Source organism: Boleophthalmus pectinirostris, unplaced genomic scaffold (assembly GCF_026225935.1).
Source record: "Boleophthalmus pectinirostris isolate CB_2022bp ecotype Guang Dong unplaced genomic scaffold, ASM2622593v1 HiC_scaffold_1, whole genome shotgun sequence".
NCBI lineage: Eukaryota > Metazoa > Chordata > Actinopteri > Gobiiformes > Gobiidae > Boleophthalmus > Boleophthalmus pectinirostris.
Genome location: NW_026570970.1, coordinates 22,807,808 through 22,827,533, shown reverse-complemented (window position 1 = coordinate 22,827,533; position 19,726 = coordinate 22,807,808). Strand labels below are relative to the sequence as shown.

Below are 19,726 nucleotides of genomic sequence, written 5' to 3'. Positions count from 1 at the left end.
GTGGATGTTCAGACCCTCCCAACGTGGCAGCAGCAGATCAATGAGAATGACCAGCAGTTTATACAAGAACACAGCGACAGCCTCGACAGTCAGCAGGCTTTCCCCTCACCGTTCCCCTTTACTCCAGAAATCAACCGCAAGATTATCCTCCAGTAAGTCCAATTGAATTTACTTAATTGCTGATAATGTATATAATGTTCTATTAATGGCCCCCTATTAATGCATAGCCATACGGTTCAAATTGCGCAGGGTCATAGCAAGACAAGCAAGCCTTTTATATCTACTTTTGGAATTGTTATTATTTTTTATTATTGTAGTCTTTTTGATACTAACCTTTCCAATCATCATGATATTAGACTGGCACAAAAATACAAAGACTTTTTAATCCCTTATTGTTTTTATTGCTTTTATTATAAGTTGCAAGTTAAATTTGAACAATTTCCTTTTTGATGCAGTAGAGTTGAGTGGGCAACAAATAGCATGTGGCACATTGATGCTAGTTACAGCCCTAAGATTCACATGTGTGTGTAAGCAGCACTGGCCTTCACTGTGTTTGACTTCAACTTCAGATGGAGCAGAGTACAGATCTCTTCTTAAATCCTCATTGTGACCAAGCACATGACTGGCTGCTGCAGTTCTGTGTAAATGTCTTGTTGTTTTTGCAGAACGTTCAGTGGGAGCTCACATTCTACTGCCCAAGGAACCCTCGGGCTTAAAAACAGTAGCACATACTGTATTCAGCTTGGACTATTAAACTGTTCATGACTTTCATGATGGACAATCAAACAGAAATCCTAGTATAATGTGTACTGTACCATGCACTAGGGCTGCTCTATCAAGGCAAACATTATATTAATTATTATATTATAATAGATTCTAATTAAAATCACAATTATTACTTGTATCATGTGAAAAGTTAACCTACAGACATATTATCACTTAATAGTTTTGTTTGGCTGAATGATGGCAGATATTAGTTAGAAGAGAAGCTAATTAACTGGATTTCTGACTACCATTTTTGAAATTTGCAGCCCTCCTGTGAGCTGTGAGGAGCTTGATGACATGTATTTATCTAACACCATATGTGTTTATCTAACACCATATGTGTTTATCTAACTTATCTTTTATTACTGTTGTATCAAAGTATTTATTAGTTTATATGTCTCAGCTAATACTGTACTTTTAATTCACTGAAACTTTGCCATTAATTGACCATGGCAGTCAAACCTTGTGTGTGAAAAAATCTGATACTATATTACTGAAGGTTTGTTTATAGTTCTGTGGTGAAATATTTCTCTAGATTTTCCGAATTACAGTGGATATTAGGGTCTTTCGCCGATGCACTCATTGCCAAAACATGCTTCAGAGACTGTTATTTTGAGCTAGCCCTGTTAGCTTTGGCCTGTGATCTTTTAGGGGTGAAGAAAAACACGTTTAGATTCTGGAGACAGGATCAGTCTTGTGACCAAATGCTTTCAATACATACTAGAGCAGTTCCTCATTGTTCTTTCCAAATATGCAGAAAAGGCTGGGAGTGATAAAACAACTTCGCTCAATCAATAAAGTACGGCTGAAGTATTTGGGCTAATACTAACCCTCCAGGCAGGCTTTGATTTGCTGTAAATGTGTGTGGTCCATTAATGCAACTCCTGAGGTCCACTTGGGCATGTAAGGTCGTAGGGCTGGCTATCCATGGGTTTCAGCATAAGGAACAGCATAAGAAATTATTTTAGTCAAAAGTCCTCAAAATTACGCCTATAACAGGAAGCTCAAACTGATGACTATTGAGGAAGTGTAGTTAACTTGTAGCATTTCCACTGCGTGGTTTTATAGTAGTACAGTGCAAATGAGACGCTGGATCAAATTTGTGTTTATTACATTCCCTGGGGCTCAACTAACTCTTGTAGTTTTCCAGCAGTGATTCATGGAAAATTCTGGCCTTCTGACAATGATTTTGTGTTGAGACAAGATAGACATGTTCGAGGCTGACTCATTACACATCCGTTTCACCTACTTTGGCTGCCATGTTTTATTCTAAAATAAATAACAGATTACAAGGGATATTTCTTTGTTCAGATTCAGAAGGTAAAAATAAAATCTAGTTCACTAGCTATGTGTAACTAGAATTCCATTCATCTTTAATGTTTTACTGACATCTTATGGCAATGTGATCAAGCTGACTCAATTTTATGTTCAGCAACTGTGAAAAGCTTAAAAGATAATATTGTTTTATTGTATTTTGCCTCTTCAGTGTTGGAGATGTGGCCTTGTTAAACTGCACAGCCATTGTGAACACCAGCAACGAATCTCTAAGTGACAAGAACCCAGTGTCTGACATGATCCACCATTTGGCAGGACCAGAGCTGAAAGAGGACCTTTTCAAACTCAAAGGTAAACAACATGATACCACCTACATAAATCCGCAGATTTGTCTTTATAGTGAATTAAAATACTGACAATTATGTTTTAGTAAACAATAAGAACAGCTAGTAAAACTTAATAAACTAATGGTAATCTTCTCAGCAGAGAAATTCACTTATTAAGGAAACTTTTAAATGTCCATTCTGTAACTTTTTTGCTTTTCTTGAAATGTTCCACAGTATGGCATTAAACATCTCCATCAGTTACAGGTGTTTTAGAGCTAAACAATATCTTGAAAAATATGTATTCTCACTGTGAACTGAGTCACCTCTCCATAGATTTTACTTGTATCTTTGGCCTGGTGGTATCACCTGCTTGTCTCTATGGAGATAAATTACTATAGAATATTCAAGCCAAATCTTTAATCTCACTTTAGAGACAAGCAAGTGGCCAACTCTCCACCAGAAAAGTTACAAAGTGATTTTTAAATTGGGCTTAATACACATTGTTATTACTGCTATCATCATAAGCAAAATGATGCATGATATATATTTAAAAATCAATGCAATACTGAAAAAGTATTTATCTAGATATTGTGTTAAATGTGTTTTCAGGATGCCGAACAGGAGAAGCCAAACTCACCGAAGGCTTTAACCTGGCAGCGCGGTTCATCATTCACACAGTGGGGCCTAAGTACAAGGCCAAATACAGGACGGCAGCCGAGAGCTCTCTCTACAGCTGTTATAGGAACATCATGCAACTGGCTGCGTAAGAGGACATCTTCTTTTGTCCTGTCATTCCCAAAGCATTATTTTTAGGAGCTAAATTATCAAAACAAAGTAGATGTTATATTTCTACATGTTTTTCCCAGATAAAAAATTACTTTGATCAACAACCTTTCCTTGACAGGTGAAAGTAGCCAAATCACAGTGGGCTTTCTCAGAGGAATTATAATAAAATGCCATGATTTCTGGATCACACATGAGTTTTGTTAACATCAAAATCATCTTTAGTTTAACAACAATACTACCTAGATTAAACATGTCTTTGATAGACAAAATAATCTGATTAAAGGTAAATTTGAAAGACAAACCGTAATTCATTGATCACATGTGTTTTATTTGCAAGAAACATTTCATAACTATTTATAATGTACTGTATGTATTTGAATTCATATTATTTTTGCAGTGAGCAGTCCATGGCATCTGTAGGTTTTTGTGTGGTCAGTACAACCAAAAGAGGTTACCCACTGGAGGATGCGACGCACATAGCTCTGAGTAAGTGCTCCATTCAAACACACATTCAGACCTAATCTCTGCCTCATATAAACTCACTGAACTGTAATGCTATATACCAACAGATATATGGAACACATATTAGGAATAGTTCGATATGGATTTGATTTCAGACATAACTGAACTGGTCTGAGGACAAACTGTGGTTCACACATGAGCACACACTGACAGTGGCAGCTATGAACAAGTATCAACCAAATGTATATCCTCCAATACTGATATTGGCACTAATGTATTGCTTTTACGTAGAATTTCCATCCCAAAATCCTGATGGGTTTTCTATTTATTTAACCGGGACATGTTTCATGAGCTCATTCCCCACATTGAATACTTCATAATGAAGCATGTCCCCAATGCCTGCTCCTAGTTTGGTGCTTGATTGCCAAATCACATGACAATTGACAAATTACTTTGTCATCTAATCAAATAAACTTATTATTTGACAAACAGAGACACTGTGTTCCTGATTTCAGGTTCAAGTCAAAATAAATTGCTTGTTAATATTATGTTAACGTAAGATAATCATATTTTAGTACATCTGGGTTTTTTGTTAACATCCTATTAGGTCATCTTTGAACTTGAAATCACCTTGTTTTAACTAGAACAATATTTTCATTACATTCACTTGGAAAGTATTTTTTGAACAAATCGGTCGCCTCAAGCAAAAGGAAAAGATTACTGAAAATTTGTTGCAAAAACACACTAAAACTAAAATGCCATAATAATATAATAGTATGGTATCGGTGTTACTTTTACATTTTTGTATTACATTATTGTGTTTTATTCTGTTTTAGGGACAGTACGGAGGTTTCTGGAGAACCATGGGAACAGTATTGAGACTGTGGTATTTGCTGTTTCAGAGTCTGAGGAGGTTAGTACAAGTTTAGTTCATTTTATTCATCAAATCTTTCACCATTCTTCTCTAATTCTGCTTATTTCAATATGTATGCAAATTTTACTGCCAGACGAGATAAATATCATCTCTACATATAATTACAGTTGAGCATGCCCAGTTCAAACAGACAGTGTATTAATCACAATTTATATTCTTGAGTATTAATATTTTATTGAGGCGATGCTTTGTTCCAAAAGCATCACTGTTGTAATCAATCTTTTTTTGCAGAGCTCTTTACAACAATCAAGGTGCCCAAAGTGCTTTTTAATAAAAATCTATCAATAGTATAAAAATATGCAAAACAATAAACAATGAAATAAAACATATTGTGCAAAGTGTCCCTGCATTACTGAGTGTTAAAAGCCAGTCTAATATGAATAGATGTTTTGAGCCTGGATTTAAAGAGGTCAAAGTCTGTGATGGTGCAAAGCATATCTGGAGCAGTTTGTTCCAGAGTCAGGGGCCAGCGTCAGAGAAAGCCAGATCACCCCAGTGTTTGAGCCTGGCTCTGGGGACTTCCAGCAGAATTTTTTATTTTTTTTTTATTTTGCACTTGAAACAAAACGTGCATATTCTAAGCACATTTTGGTCTGCTTGGTGCTGTTGTGTAGGTGGTGTACAGAAAGCTGCTGCCCTTGTACTACCCTCGTTCTGAAGATGAGGAGAGGGCCTTCCTGCCCCTTATTCCTGCTGATATCGGCAACTCAGAGGGTGAACCTGTCGTACCAGAGAGGCAGATTCGAATCACAGAGAAACCAGGCACTTTAGAAGGTACATCCTTCATTTATTCCAAGGAAGAAAAATTATGAAATATAATCTAATTTAATTTTTGTGTTGTATTCAATATTGGCCGGGCCTGGTTAGTATTGGGAAGGGAGACCGCTGTGAGCCACAGTGGGGTGCCTGTGGCAAAAACTATTGTGTTCTTAGGCAAGACACATCACCCACACCCACATTGCCTAGTATTAATGTGGCACATGTGTTGGTGGTAGACTGAGGGGCCAATGGAGCAGATTGGCAGCCTCGCTTTTGTCAGTCTGCCCCAGGGCTGCTGTGACTACAATAGTAGGTTACCACCACCAAGTGTAGAGTGAATGAATGTTGCACTGTAAACTACTTTGAGTATCTTGAAGGATAAATCCTATGATTGATTAATTAATGGTTATGTTACATACGCCAACAAGTCAACAATGCACCCTTTCTCTGGGTGGCTTAAAAACAGTTTTGTAGTGTGTGTAGAACCTGTACACTGCTGAGATTGACAGCTCTTTGCAAAATCATACAGTTGGAACGATAATGGCGGCACAAACATGGGGACAATGGGGGCACTCTACTAGCAACTACTTCCACCTTTTCTTTTTTTAGATCAGTTTGAGTGTTGCTGATATTCTAAGCATTTAAAATGAATATTTAAAGAAAAAGATTTACAAAAGTGGTATGTTATATGAAGTAAAATTTTGATCAAGCTGCAAGAACTGCTAGTTTTTCTCTTCGCATTTCACAATTCTCTCTAACCACAGAATTTTGTTAATTCTGTTGACAAATGTGGTTTTCAAGGTATTCCAAGGGCATAACATTCTTCTAAAAAAGTACTTTTTATGGCATATTTTACCTAGTTGTGTAACTTGACTAGTTATGTAACTTTCTATCATCTCTTTGTAAAACTATAAATAAACACAATAATTAAACAGGCTGCCATGTACATTTGGATCTTTTGTGAAACAGTGAACAGACTGGTCAATCTGCTTTCACACAAACACCTGTAAATCCAAGATGGACAAGTTTAATTTCACACAGTGGAAAATTCGTGGCAAAGTAATATATTTTTGGAAACAAGCAGCTGGCGAACCTTTTACTGAAAAGTTTAAAAGTGCACTTTTAATTAATCCTGTATTTTTTGTATAATTTATTCTGTTGATAATTGTTTTGGTTTTGAAGTCACACCAAGCAGAGTTGACTATTTTATTTGCAGTTTATGCGTGGAGCTTGTTGCTTTCGGGGACCTCTGGCTGGCTGTTTTCTGGCCTGAGGCTTCAAAGGCATGAGATGTAGCTTCTTGGAGTGATCCAAACCAAACAAACTTTTTACATAAGGAAAAGAAAGGATGGGTCAGTGCACATGCTGTTTGAATGTAGATTAAAACATATGCACACATCTCACTGTTGTATATATGGAGATGGAGAATCAGCCAGAAACGAATATCCACATTTGTTCACACATTTTGAGTAAATACACAAAGATTGTTGCCTCAAAATAGGTTGTTTCTGTAAATGTAAGTAACTGTAATACCTTTTTCTATTGTATTATCATTAATATGCCTATGTCATAAGGAATGTCTTAGTTCAGCACTTGCAGCCCTGTCATGTCTGACTGAGTCTGACTGTTTTCTTTCTTGCCTGGGTACTGTGCAGAGGACTCTGAGGATGGCGAGGAGAGTCTGGAGGTGGATTTGGGGCAGGTGGGGACCCACGCATTCGCTCGGATGGAGGGTGATGTCGACAAACAGCGAAAACTCATCCTTCAGGGCCAGATGTCTGAGGCAGCCGCAGAAACAGCACCAGAGGAAGTATGGGCACATCATTACATAACTTTCTTTCCATTTATTTATTAAGCATTTCAATATTTTTATTATTCTTTCAGTTACAATCGTTGGTTGTGTCGAGCACGAGCAGAAGATCTGTCAGACATTGCTGCCCTAAAAGCCTTATATCAGACTGGTACGAGGAGTGGGCAGTGGGGTGCAAACTCTTTTTCTTTTTTTACAAAATTTTAAATATATTTTAAGGGTAAAGTAAATTAAAAACGTATCTTTCCTTTATTTTTCATGTATGTAATTCATCCTTTTAGCCACTAAGTGGCAGTGTTGCCAAGTGGATTCTGCCTGTGTGGGTCACAGAGGAGTTGAGAGCATATTTGAGTTCCCATGCCATGACCTCAGATAACCTTTCACATGTCAAATACTGTACTTTTAAATTTTAGGTTTATGTAACACTTTTGAAAAGCCCTCTTTAAGAGATGATTAAAGTTGGCATTTTAGTGCTTTATAAATTTAACTTTTACTTAATGGCTTCACTAAACTCCTCACTTATTTTTAAACCAATGGTCAAATACAAAACACTATTGTATAAGGAATGATGTAAGTGATGGGTTCTGTTATCTCAGCCTGTTTCTGTTCATAGTTCTGCTACAGAACTGACAGACTTGACTTTTTGAGCGAGGACAAAAGTAGAATCCAAAACCACGACTTGGACTCAGAGGATAGCATTAAAACAAAGCACAGGCCTCAGAAGAATCTCACATGTCCCACAGAAAACAAACAGAAAATACAGATCAACACACACTCTGGAGATGTGGCTCCAAGTCTCATCATGGGACATTGTGCTTACAACTGTAGCGTTACATTCAAAAAAGGACTCGTAATGTTAGGGCGGTGCAATTAATCACATTTTAATCAAATCGAGATGCATTTCATTTCAGTTATCAGCTTGGGTCTTTTTATTTGAGAAGTCTATGGCCAGTCCTGTCGCTAAAAACGTGGTTCAGACTAAGGAGAAATTCACGTTTATGTTTATGAAAATTATATTGAAAGCCTTTTTAAAAATTAGAATATTACAATTGAATATTGTGACCAGTCAATACAAGAAAAATTTTAATAGTATTTTTGTCATTTGTCATCATTGTCAGTCATTAGTAAACCTGTTGAGCAGAGGAGAACTCTAGTTACATGGCCATAGTTAAGTCATCTAGTTAAGTGGCCATACCGACTTGTCAAAGCCTGATCCCGTCAGATCTCAGAAGCTAAGCAAGGCCGGGCCTGGTTAGATGGGAGATCGCTGGGAAAATCAGGTGCCACAGGGAGGCGCCAGTCACAAAAACCGCCATTGTGTCCTTAGGCAAGACACTTCACCCACATTGCCTTGTATGTAAGTGGTGTGTGCGTGAGTGATGGTGGTGGTCGGAGTGTCTGATGGCGCCAATTGACATGGCAGCCGCGCTTCCGTCAGTATGCCCCAGGGCAGCTGTAGCTACAATAGTAGATTAAAACCACCCGGTATGGAGAAAAATAATAATGAATCTTTGAAAAATGCTCTGTAAACCGTCTTTGTGACATATGTCTGTGAAAAGCGCTATATAAATAAAGACTTACTTACATACTTTCACTCACTACCAATTCATGTTCAGAAAACATGTACATTTTAAAATTATGATAAATATATTTTTCCATGCCACAAGCATATTTTACCTTAGAGAACCTCTTCAAAAGTCTGTTATTTTTACTGATTTTATTATTATTTATCACATTTCTGTCTGTTTTTGACTTGAGCCTTATGTGTGTCCCAGGTGTGGATCTATGCGGCAGGACAGTCATGGTCTTGGTTGGACGAAACATACCTGTGAATCTCATAGACATTGAGAAGGTAAATCAAATCTCTATGGAAACAAGCAGATGAAGGACCCCACCAGAAAATTTACATAGTGTTCCTGTTTATATTGACTTTATATAGAGTTTATTGTAACCTTGTGTGTGTGTCCATAGGCCTTACTGTACTTCATCCACGTCATGGACCACATCACTGCAAAGGAGTATGTGATGGTTTACTTCCACACACTGACCGCTGAGCACAACCACCTGGACTCAGACTTCCTCAAGAACCTCTACGATATTGTGGATGCCAAGTGAGTCACATTTTAACTTTAACTAAGGAAAATTCCTGCTGTCTGATGTTTATTGATTTTTGATTTATTGAAATCGTCAAAAGCCCAAACTAATTTCTCTTTCATCTATTTTAAAGGGAATAGTCTTGGAAAAACTCTTGTGTTGTGTACGCATGTGAATTTCTTTATACTTTAAGTTGTACTTTTTGTTTTACATTACTCTGTTATGGCGGAATATTTGTTTTAATATGCATTTGATGTGTGTCTAGATTCTAGATCTATAGAGATGGGGTACAAGTAAGCCTGTCGTGATAATCACTATATCGACTCAGTATATGAAAGCTGGAATAATATTTTTTGGAGTCAATATTTCGTGTGGTTTTTCTACTGGGAAATTTGTGGTTATTTTTTGGCTATGTGATAAGATTTAAGTCGTAAAAGGTTGAATTAATAACTTCTATGACTCGTTAAAGATGCAAACTAAGTACTAAAGTGTTTCATTATTCTATCTATTTATTGCAGCTCATGATTTTTTGTCAGTGCTGTAGATTTAGAATTGTTCTTGTGGCTTAAATCTGCTCTTGGGAGTTTCAATATGATTATTTATCATCTATACCTAATTTGTTATCGTGACAGGCCTTGGGACAAGAAAACATGTGGTTGATGTTAGGGTTTACAGTTTGGTTAGTAGTGGGATCATGGACTTTAATCACTAAAACTAATTATTTTCAGTTTTTAACATTGTTATGACCAAACTATGTAATATGTTGAATTTCAAATGACATCAAAGCAATTTATATTCTATAATGCTGTAGTGTAGTTAACAACATAAAGAATGATTTGCACATTTTCCTTCTGGATCTTTCATATCAAAACACCACACAATCAATAGCAAAAACAGCCACCCATCTGGGAGTATGACATCATAACACAGTAGAATCTCATCAGTTTTTCTTAAATAAGCAACTACAAAGGAGGTACTTGGTTGAAACCTGTTTGAACAAAAGACCGTCAAGAATCCCTTTCCCACCTGCCATTCAATACAATCACTACAGTGCCAATGTTAGTGCCGTGAACATCTTTCGACACAAACCAGAAAACCAGCAAAGCTTTCTATCATGTCACATCAAAGCCTTGTAAATGAGTTTCAAATAGGACCATATGGCTTGATGCTTTTTTCCTATTTGCCTCAGTTTGTGAAACAGACAACCAGCCTTTGACTATTGCTGTTGTACTACACTGCAGGGCATCGTCTGTAACTCACTACGTGACCTAAGTTTTCAAAAGTATTAATGTGATTTGGATAACTCAGTTGGCTTGGATGCATGTCCGGTCTGTAGTGTCCAGATCTGAAAATCAAATGTACAAGATGGTTGTGGGTCTGTTTTGTTTTAACGTAGAAAAATACTCACATACTCAGAAATACCTCCAGATGTGTTATAACTCTTGACTGCTTCCTGACATTGTACTGTATAAACTTATTGATTCCTAATTCCTCATACTTGATTTGTTTTGAAGCCATGTCATCCAAGTTCACTTGGTGTGTCCCACAGTTGTCCTTTGTATGACCTTCTTTGCTCTTCTAACTTTGTCTAAGGCAGAAGTATAAACCAAGTCAGTAAACTATGACTGTGGTGCTTGAGTGAAACTGTTATAAATACCACGTTCAACCTTTTCAAAAGCCAAGTTTTGACTCCAAAGTTGTACAGTGTTCTTTATTCTTATGCGGATATAGACGCATGGATATGTCAAAAAGATGTCGTCAACAACACAAACATCAAGCACCATTCAAAGAATAAATTCATGCAAACAGTGGATTTTTCACAGACTGGTTTTAAAATTTATTTCAGTCCAAGATTTTTACAGGACAAAAGGCATTTATTTTAACTTATGTTGTATTCAGTAAAAATGTGTACTATACTTCCGATTTCAAAGGAGCTTCCTGTGTGAAGTGGAAATCCTTGACCTGAAAGTCATTATGGTACTTTTCTGATGTGGGTTAGTTTCACCTGTCTGCTGCCATCATTGTATGTTACAAATGTCTGATGATCAGAAACTATACTTGGCAGTTCTTTTTGTATTTTTGTATTTTGTTTTGTATTTTGTTGGGGTTTTTTTTAGGTTGGACAAGAACTGTGCAGACAAAAACTGGACAAATCAATCTAAAAAAAATAACAAAAAACAAAAAAATATCTGTGAGAATTTTAAAAGTAATATCATGTCCTTTCAGTTTAATTTGTTCTCCAAAAAATGCTTTTTTCCTCAGTTTGTCACATTAACTTTAGTTTAATTGTATAGACGGATTATTGTTTTCCAACACAGCGGATGTGCGCGGTTCAGAAGCACCGCTGTCTGTGTGGTTAACATGAAGCTGCAATGCTAGCTAGTGCTGTTGTCAGAGCACTAAAACAGTTTATCGCCATGTGATAAAATAAGTTATAATGCTAAATAAACATTAGTGAGTGTGATATGTCTTAATGACCCGCATGCGTTAAATGCAGGTGAGTGCATAAATGACGTGAAGAAATGTCTCAAATTTCAGTAGCTGGACATCTATTCAGCCTAGCCATTTACAGGCTGATTTTGGCCCAGAACATCCCGTAATGTTTGAACTTTCCTTCATATGAAGCTGTTCAGGCGGGTACTTGAAGTTAAAGCATCAACATTGGTATCGAAACTGAAAAAGCTGGATTGGTGCCTCTCTGAAAAGTATTTTGGTGAAAATTATTGGAATGACTGAAGGAAGTTTTTATAAAATACTCCTCAGATTTTGTTGCTGTTTGTTGTTGACAGTTGGTGCTGTTGTTGACCCCAGTGGCACCAGATGTGTGAACGTTCCATCTGACACCCAAACGGCTGACTCACTGTTATACCACTGTGCACTCGATGAAAACAGTCAGTGATAAATTACTGTAGTGGAGAAATAAATAAAACTGGGGCTTGTAGAAGAGTTAGGGCAGGACATCAGTATTTTCCATAGGTTTTGTTGGCTACACAGATCATTATTATATTAATAATTCTATTTTTGTTATTGTTTTTTAAAGGTACAGTATTTAAGTTTCTGAGTGTGGCATGTCATCTGTACGATTCCATAGGTACTTCTTTTTTTTTTCCATTAATATTTTTGTGCCATAGTGTGGAACATTATAGCCAAAGGAACAACATTCTCTCTTCCAGGCCAAATAAAAGCCATGCTTGTGGAAATGCAAGCCCTCTCAGTCTAAGGATGTTTTTCAGTGCAATATACAACACCAAACAGGCCAACCAGGCCAGGTTTCTTTTTGTCTTTTTTTGCCAATAAGTTACATAGTGTGTCTTGTAGAATAGTTACTTACAAACCAAGGGTGATTATGCTTTACTAACATATATCGCCCAGTTTGTTTTAAGACTGTATGGGACCTTTTTTTTTACTCTGTGCCACCATAGTCTCTTCTATTAATGAGAATCAATGGGACATAGTGGTTGTTAATCATTATTTGTTATGATCTAGTTTTTCCTTACTACTTTAATTAACTGGAAATGTCAGTTCCGTGGCGACACGACTTCAAAAACATTTACTAGATGTGTAATATTTTCTAATAAATGTTATCTAACAATTCATAAAATGTTTTCTTTAGTTCCTCATGGTCGCAGTGGCTTTGTACTGGTTTAGGTCATAGCTTAGATATGTGAGATGGTGCCGCAGCTTGAAAGACTTGTTCAGTGTGTTTGCCAAATCAACATCTTGTTTTACCACAGATGAAGTTTGGCTCCAAGCATCTAACCAAAGCAACCAATGGCAGAAATCACACAGAGTTTCCAAAAGGCTCTGGTTTAACAGCAGAGTTTGTCATGACTCTCACTCAAAGAGACACAACGAAGACAGATTTTGATGAAAGAAAATCCAGTTGCAGTTGTAAGTAAATAAGCACTGCCATTGAAGTTGGACATCTGCAAACCCACTGAGCTTTATATTACATTGCATACTAAAAGTAAATCTGATTATTAAATAGGCAAAATAAATGCATGTGTCTTGCAGACCTGATACACTGTACAGTTTGTTGAGAAATAAATGCTTTCAACGTATATGAAAGCCATATATTAAACTGTTTAAATGCAACAATACTGTCAAACAGAAATCAGTATCTGTGTCATTCATTTAGTTTTAGTATATAAACAATATAGCCCCACCGTGTAACTATCCTTTAAAAACTCTTATTTGACCTGAAGGATGGACTTCTGCTTTTTTCCATGGACATGTTGTTCCTTCAGCTATAATCTTTTACAGTATAGCATAAAACTTATTTATCTCCATGGAGAATGTTCCCAAGTATGGTTTCTAACGTACTATTATGGAATCATGCAGGTGACATGCCAGAAAGTTACAGTGTTGCTTTAAGCAGAATATGACAGTAGAGAAAAGTTGATGTTTGTTGCCTAGGTTTCTAAAGGATTTTCTTGATAATTTAATTCTGAATGATTTAATTTCCTAGCTAAATCACATTTTAGACACATTTTTCCACAGTCTCTCGTTACAGTCTCTGTATGCTCTGATAGACACAGGAGGTGTGCTGTGTACTGAGCAAAGAGTTGTCTCTCAGATAAACAGTCTTGTCTCTTTGACCTGTGTGAAATGAACTGTCAAATTAATTTAGCCTGTCGTACAAAGCCAATACAATATTTACTCTGCAGTTCCGCTCACATCCCACAAGACCAAGTAAGTCTCTGTGGTAATAACAATTCTGCTTCTCTGCTTCCTTAATTGGGTCACGGAGTATTGGATAAAATTTTTCAAAATACAATACAAACATTAAAACATATACTGTCCTGACCAAAAAGTCTGTAAGAAAGTTTGTATAACTTTTTTGCAGAAATTGATTTTAACTTTTTTTGTAATTAAGCGAGTAAAAGTTCAGGGATACAGTCATCTGTATCTGCCATATCTGCAATAATTGTATTCATGATGGATAAAAATATCAGTCATCAGATGTAATTGTCCGTAGCAATTTATTCTAATGTTAAATCAATCTTGTAACATCTTGTAGTGATTTAGAATCATTCCAAAATCAATAGTTTGTTTTAAGTCACTCCAAAGAAAACTGTTATTTTGGATGAACATTAAACCAGAAAACTTTCTCATGTTTTGTCTGTCTGAAAGTTTTTCACTACTGTTAGTCGAATAACAATATCACACATTGGGAATCTTCCACTATAAACAAATGTCCACGCTAATAGTTTTTATCTCAAGTGCACATTTTGACCCAATTTCCAGGTCAGGATATCCCTCGTGTCTTTTACTATGGGCTTGAGCTAAATGACCTCTGCTCTTCATTGGCTGTTTTTGCCTTTGGTTTTTTAATAAAGTAATTTATTTGTATCGTGTGTGTTTACACTTCTCTTTTCTTTTATAGGTATAAGAAAAATCTTAAGGCCTTTTATTTTGTGCATCCATCGTTTCGCTCCAAGGTGAGTTCCTGTGTATTTTCACTGATTAATGATGTAATGGAACCAGCAACAGTACAGCCCTAGAGCACTTAATCAATATTTACTCTAAAAACAACAGAATAAATATTAGATTAACTAAAGCAGCATAGCACAAATAGCTATGAGCATTGTTTTCTATAAGGTCAGGTATCTACATTTCAGAATAAGCTTTTTAAAAAAAACTAAACTTAAATTGGCTAAAATTGGCTCAACAGGGTCAAACATTTAAAAAAAAAGATAATTAACCATTAAAGTGCACTGCGTAACTTTAATGGTGAAGTGTATATCATACCCACTTATGCCTTTACTTAGAATGTTCCACAGTGTGGCATTACTCGTATCTACCTCTGAGACGTCAAGTCACCTGGCCAAGTTACAGGTCCAGTCTGTGGAGAGGCAACCCTGCACACAGTAAACTGTTTTTCAGGGTATTTTTGAGCAAATACAAGGAGCATATATTTAATGCCATACTAACTCTAATTATCATTAACCTCTGATGATACCTAATTGAATTAGGTTACATGTGTTTGATGTATGCAGGTTTCTACTTGGTTTTTCACCACATTCAGCATTTCGGGGATCAAAGAGAAGGTGCGTTACCTTGACAACCTGCAGCAGCTCTTCACTTGCATCAGGCCTGAGCAGATTGACATCCCTCCTTTTGTCTTGGAGTACGATGCGCGGGTAAGCACTCCCTCTCAAGAATGTGCCTAAACTATGAATGATATGTGAAATAGTAGTTTCTGTCTGACAGCTGTGACTTATTAATATCACATTACCTGGAAGTAACTGCAACACAACCCTTTACAAGTGTCTGGTGACTAGAGATTTCTAAGTCAGGCATGGGCTTGTGGAAATATCCAATTAGCAGCTATTCAGAGAATGTGTTTTAGTTGAAATGTGTTTTTCAGAAGAAACACTATCTGTTCCTATGCAAAAATGGGGTAATACTTAAAAGGAAAACTGTACTGTAAATAGGTGGACGCTGCTATGGGGGTAGGTGTTTTTGTCAAGAATTATATGCTAGATTTGATAAAAGGCAAGTCTGCTCACTGTAAGAAGGCATGTTTTTCAATAATTTTTTAGTCCATCTTCAAGATTACTTCAAATGATTCCACCAAAATTAAATATCAAGTGTTATAATATTCCCTTGTTGGAATGAATACTGCAATTTTATTTTTATTTTTTTTTCTATTATGAACGATATAGGCTAATGTCTTCATTTTGCATTTACTAACCTTCAAAACAACCATGTTAAATGCTATCTATAGTATTTCTAGGCCTGTTACGATAATTACTATATTGACTTATTGTTCTTTTTTGGGGTTTCGTGGGGACATTTTCTTTGCACTACTGGGAATTTTTATTTTTATTTTTTTGCTGTATGCTAAGATTTACGCTATAAAAGGTTGAATTAATAACTTCTATGACTCATTACAGAAACTAAGTACTAAAGAGAGGCTTATATAAATAGGGGTTGGCCCAAAGTTAATGAAATTGACTCTGCATTTGCAAACTACTTCTGCCTAAAATCTGTCTCTAAATCTGTAAAAAGGTCCCAAGGTGCGGCATTGTACCCATGGCATTAGTGGAGGAAGGGTCACATGCAGTAGACACTTCCCTTTGTGGAAGAACAAGGCTTTGTGCTGCTGTTGGGAGAAAAGTAAATCTGATACGCTGTTGTCAAAAGGTTTACTGGAAGCACAGATTCACAGCCAACGAAACCCATTGTGTCTTAATGAAAACCTTATCTCTCTCTCCTCTACTTCCAGTAAATACAAACAACAAGCAACAAGTAGTGTTATTTAGGTGACATTTGATTACTGGAGAAATTGCCACATTTTGGGTCATTCTTGCCTCCTTTGAATATCTTACAAGGAAAGGAAAGAAGAAGGAGAGTTAAATCTACCTGTTAAAGGGCACTCAGTACAAACTTGCTGTCTGTAGACCTGCTGTGCTCTGATTGGCTGGCGTTGGACTTCTTGTCGTTTTGGTGATTTGTAGTTGAGTCAGTGTTTTTGGCTGATTGTTAAAAAATGTGTTTTTGGACCAAACTGCATCTGGTTGCTTTAGTTGCTATTGTGTCTTGGGCTTTCACTGGATTTTATTTAGGTTTGAGTTTGTTAGGAAGATTCATTTGGGTAGATTTAATTCTTAGTTGTTAGGGTGTCTGTCCAGTGTTTTTATGAACTAAACATATGGATTACTTTCTCTTTAACTTGTCTACATTTAGACTTTTAGTATTAACTATAAGATTTTACACCAAACAAAAATAGTTGTATTTCTAAACTTCTGTTCAGAAAATTAACCATAATATAAATAAAACTGATTTTATTGCTGGGTTTCAGATGGCATCACAGCATCCTATTAGCCAATACTATCTAATACAGATGGAGGGCAGCTAAAATTAATATTCTTGAAATGTATTCTTGCATTTAGTCACTAATAGGTTAAGCATTTGTGAATTCATCTTTTGGATATTTCATGGCAAAGTACAAAGTAACCAACAGTTAAAATCTGCTCTTGCCCTGCATCTGGCAGTATGACATCTTTGCATACTAGAATCTGAAAACTACCAATTAAATGATAGTGAATCTGAATCTCTTGTTTTGTCTCTTTATGTGATCTCTCTGCTATCTCCTCAGGTAAATGGGCCTTATAGCAGACCGCAGTCCTCTGGCCTGTGACACAGTGGGCTGTCACACTGCAGTGGACCTCAGGAGTCTTTGGGACTGTCTCTGTCTCTTTGTCTGTGCTGATGAGACAGAGGTAACCCACAGCCTGTGTTTAGCAACGTGCGGCTGCGCAGAGCTGTCTCCACTGCAGAAGATTTAAGGACCACACTGGTTTCTGCCTTACACCGAAAGCTCTTATCCTCAGACATGTCTAAATATGAAACTATGATGCACTGTTGCTCAATACACTTTCTATGGGACTCACAGAGAGGATCCATGTGCTGGACTTAGATGTGGGAACATTACAGCTGTCTGAACCAATCTGCATCATCCAAACAGGAAGAAGAGGACACATTATGTTCTGAACGATCCCTCTCCCTCGGTCACATACAGCAGATGAGAAACTGTCTCACTAACTTCTGCTGCTGTTGTTGCAGGGCCAGTACTCACCTGTAACTCTGGTGCACACTTTGTTCTTTGCAGGGTACTGTTTCAGATACATTAGTAACACATATCAGAGGTTGTACATGCCTTTGATCACTGCAGTTTAAAAAACACAGAAGTTACCAAAGTCAACTCTTTTTCAGCAATACGACTCCAAAAGCATTACCATGGAAATTCTCCATGTTTGAAGCAAGTATGAAAAATGTCCACAGAGATACATTAGGTTAAAAAAAAAAAGTACACAAACATGCAATTAGCTCACTGGTCACTACAGGTAAAAACATTTATGACTTTATAGTGATAGTGTGCTTTTAAATGAATTTATTGTTTAGCATCTTAAAATCTACATTGGTTTAACATTAAGCTAAATTAAAAAGTCTAGGAGATGTGAGACTGAATCCTGAGCTTTATAGCTAAAAGGAAGCAGGCAGTCGTGTGTCACAAGACTAAAATTTCAAACACTATTTCAATACTAAGGAATTAAATCATTACCCGATACCAATTACAATACCATAATGAAGATAAAACCTTTTTTTAGCAATATAATGTAATTATGTAATAGTACAAAATAATTTATTTGTTACCATGAGATTTTATACTCTGATAATACTCAAGTGAATACTTACACTAAATTTCCTGAACAGTTTATCTGGTTTCCGATACATTGATACTACAGGCAGTGTCCCTTCCATGGATTTATTATGGCCCTATGGTCAATCCTCTCTGTAAGATTTTGTTTCAGACCCAAACTGTAAAAAATAAATGAAAAGGTTCTGGCCAGAAGTGGAATTTTCTGCACGTTTTACACCTGGGTCTGGTTCAGATCAAACAGTGGGATAGTGCAGCAGTGAAGGCTCAGACAGGGTGTGGAGTAAAACTTTTCACGTGGAAAATCCTAGATGAATTTTGTCATTTATTTATAACCCATTTCATTTGTTTTATGTGGACAACAGTTAATTTGACTCAGATGTACATTTGGAAAAAGTAAAACATTCCACTAAAGGGACACTAACTAATCCAAGAGGTCTTCTTTCTTTGAAGTCAACTAAATACCTAATCATAAAACAGAAAATTATAAGAAATGTGTCAATATTTTCAACAGTGATTTCTATGCAATCACTTTGTAATCAGTTTGTAAATTAACGGCTCATTCCAGCATAAAATGCTGGTTGTAATAATTATTGAGCTGCTTTGCTGTAGTTTCTCTTTGTGCTCTTTCTGAGAAGTAACTGAAAACATGAGGATTGAACCATCACATATCATTGTTCAAGAGTGAAATGCATTCCTGTTCACCTCTGAAGGTATCTCTGAAGATCTATTATTTGGCATAAAACAGACATTATCACACTACCAAAAAGCATTTATACTAATTTCTCCCATAGATTAAACACCACAAATGTTTCTTTTACACTGGCCTTGGTACTCACTCATTGAATCATGTTCTGATCCAGTTGTGTTGTCTAATTGTGAATATTTCTGAATGTAAATATGAACTATAATGAGCCAAATCTTGTTTATTTGTAATATTATTATTTAGTTTATTTTAAGTGCTGAAGAAAAGGATGAACACAATAAACAGTTTTTTAACACAACTGATTAAAAGTAATTTTTGTATTTATATATTTGTACTGTATAAGCAACATTACCAGTCTGTGAATTTATTTGTAGATTTTACTGATAAAAGAAACATTGAATTCACATTTTTAGACTGAATTTTTACTTTTTTTTTTTTTTTATGTTTACATTTTTATTTTGATTCTCCAGCGAATTATCCAATCAGAAAACTAATAAAGCTTTTAGTAAACACACTATAAATACATTCCTAACTGCTTATGGAAAGTGTAAATCAGGGTGGAACTGTGCAGAAAGACAAATTATGTAAGCCACTGATGACAACACAAGTCCACATGTCAGCAATACAACAAGTGAGCATGTGA

General features: G+C 36.2%; 1 protein-coding gene across 1 annotated transcript in view; it reads left to right on the top strand.

The window, feature by feature from the left end:
• The window catches only part of gdap2 (ganglioside induced differentiation associated protein 2), a 25,697-nt gene extending 6,316 nt beyond the window's left edge, over positions 1–19,381 (top strand). The window contains 14 exon segments of the mRNA XM_055148636.1: positions 7–152; positions 2,252–2,391; positions 2,976–3,129; positions 3,550–3,638; positions 4,451–4,527; positions 5,163–5,322; positions 6,963–7,095; positions 7,097–7,117; positions 7,192–7,268; positions 8,893–8,969; positions 9,089–9,228; positions 14,598–14,652; positions 15,211–15,354; positions 17,316–19,381. Of these exon segments, the coding sequence (XP_055004611.1) occupies positions 7–152; positions 2,252–2,391; positions 2,976–3,129; positions 3,550–3,638; positions 4,451–4,527; positions 5,163–5,322; positions 6,963–7,095; positions 7,097–7,117; positions 7,192–7,268; positions 8,893–8,969; positions 9,089–9,228; positions 14,598–14,652; positions 15,211–15,354; positions 17,316–17,357 (1,455 nt within the window). The 3' untranslated portion in view covers positions 17,358–19,381.
• The last annotated feature ends 345 nt before the right edge of the window (positions 19,382–19,726 follow it).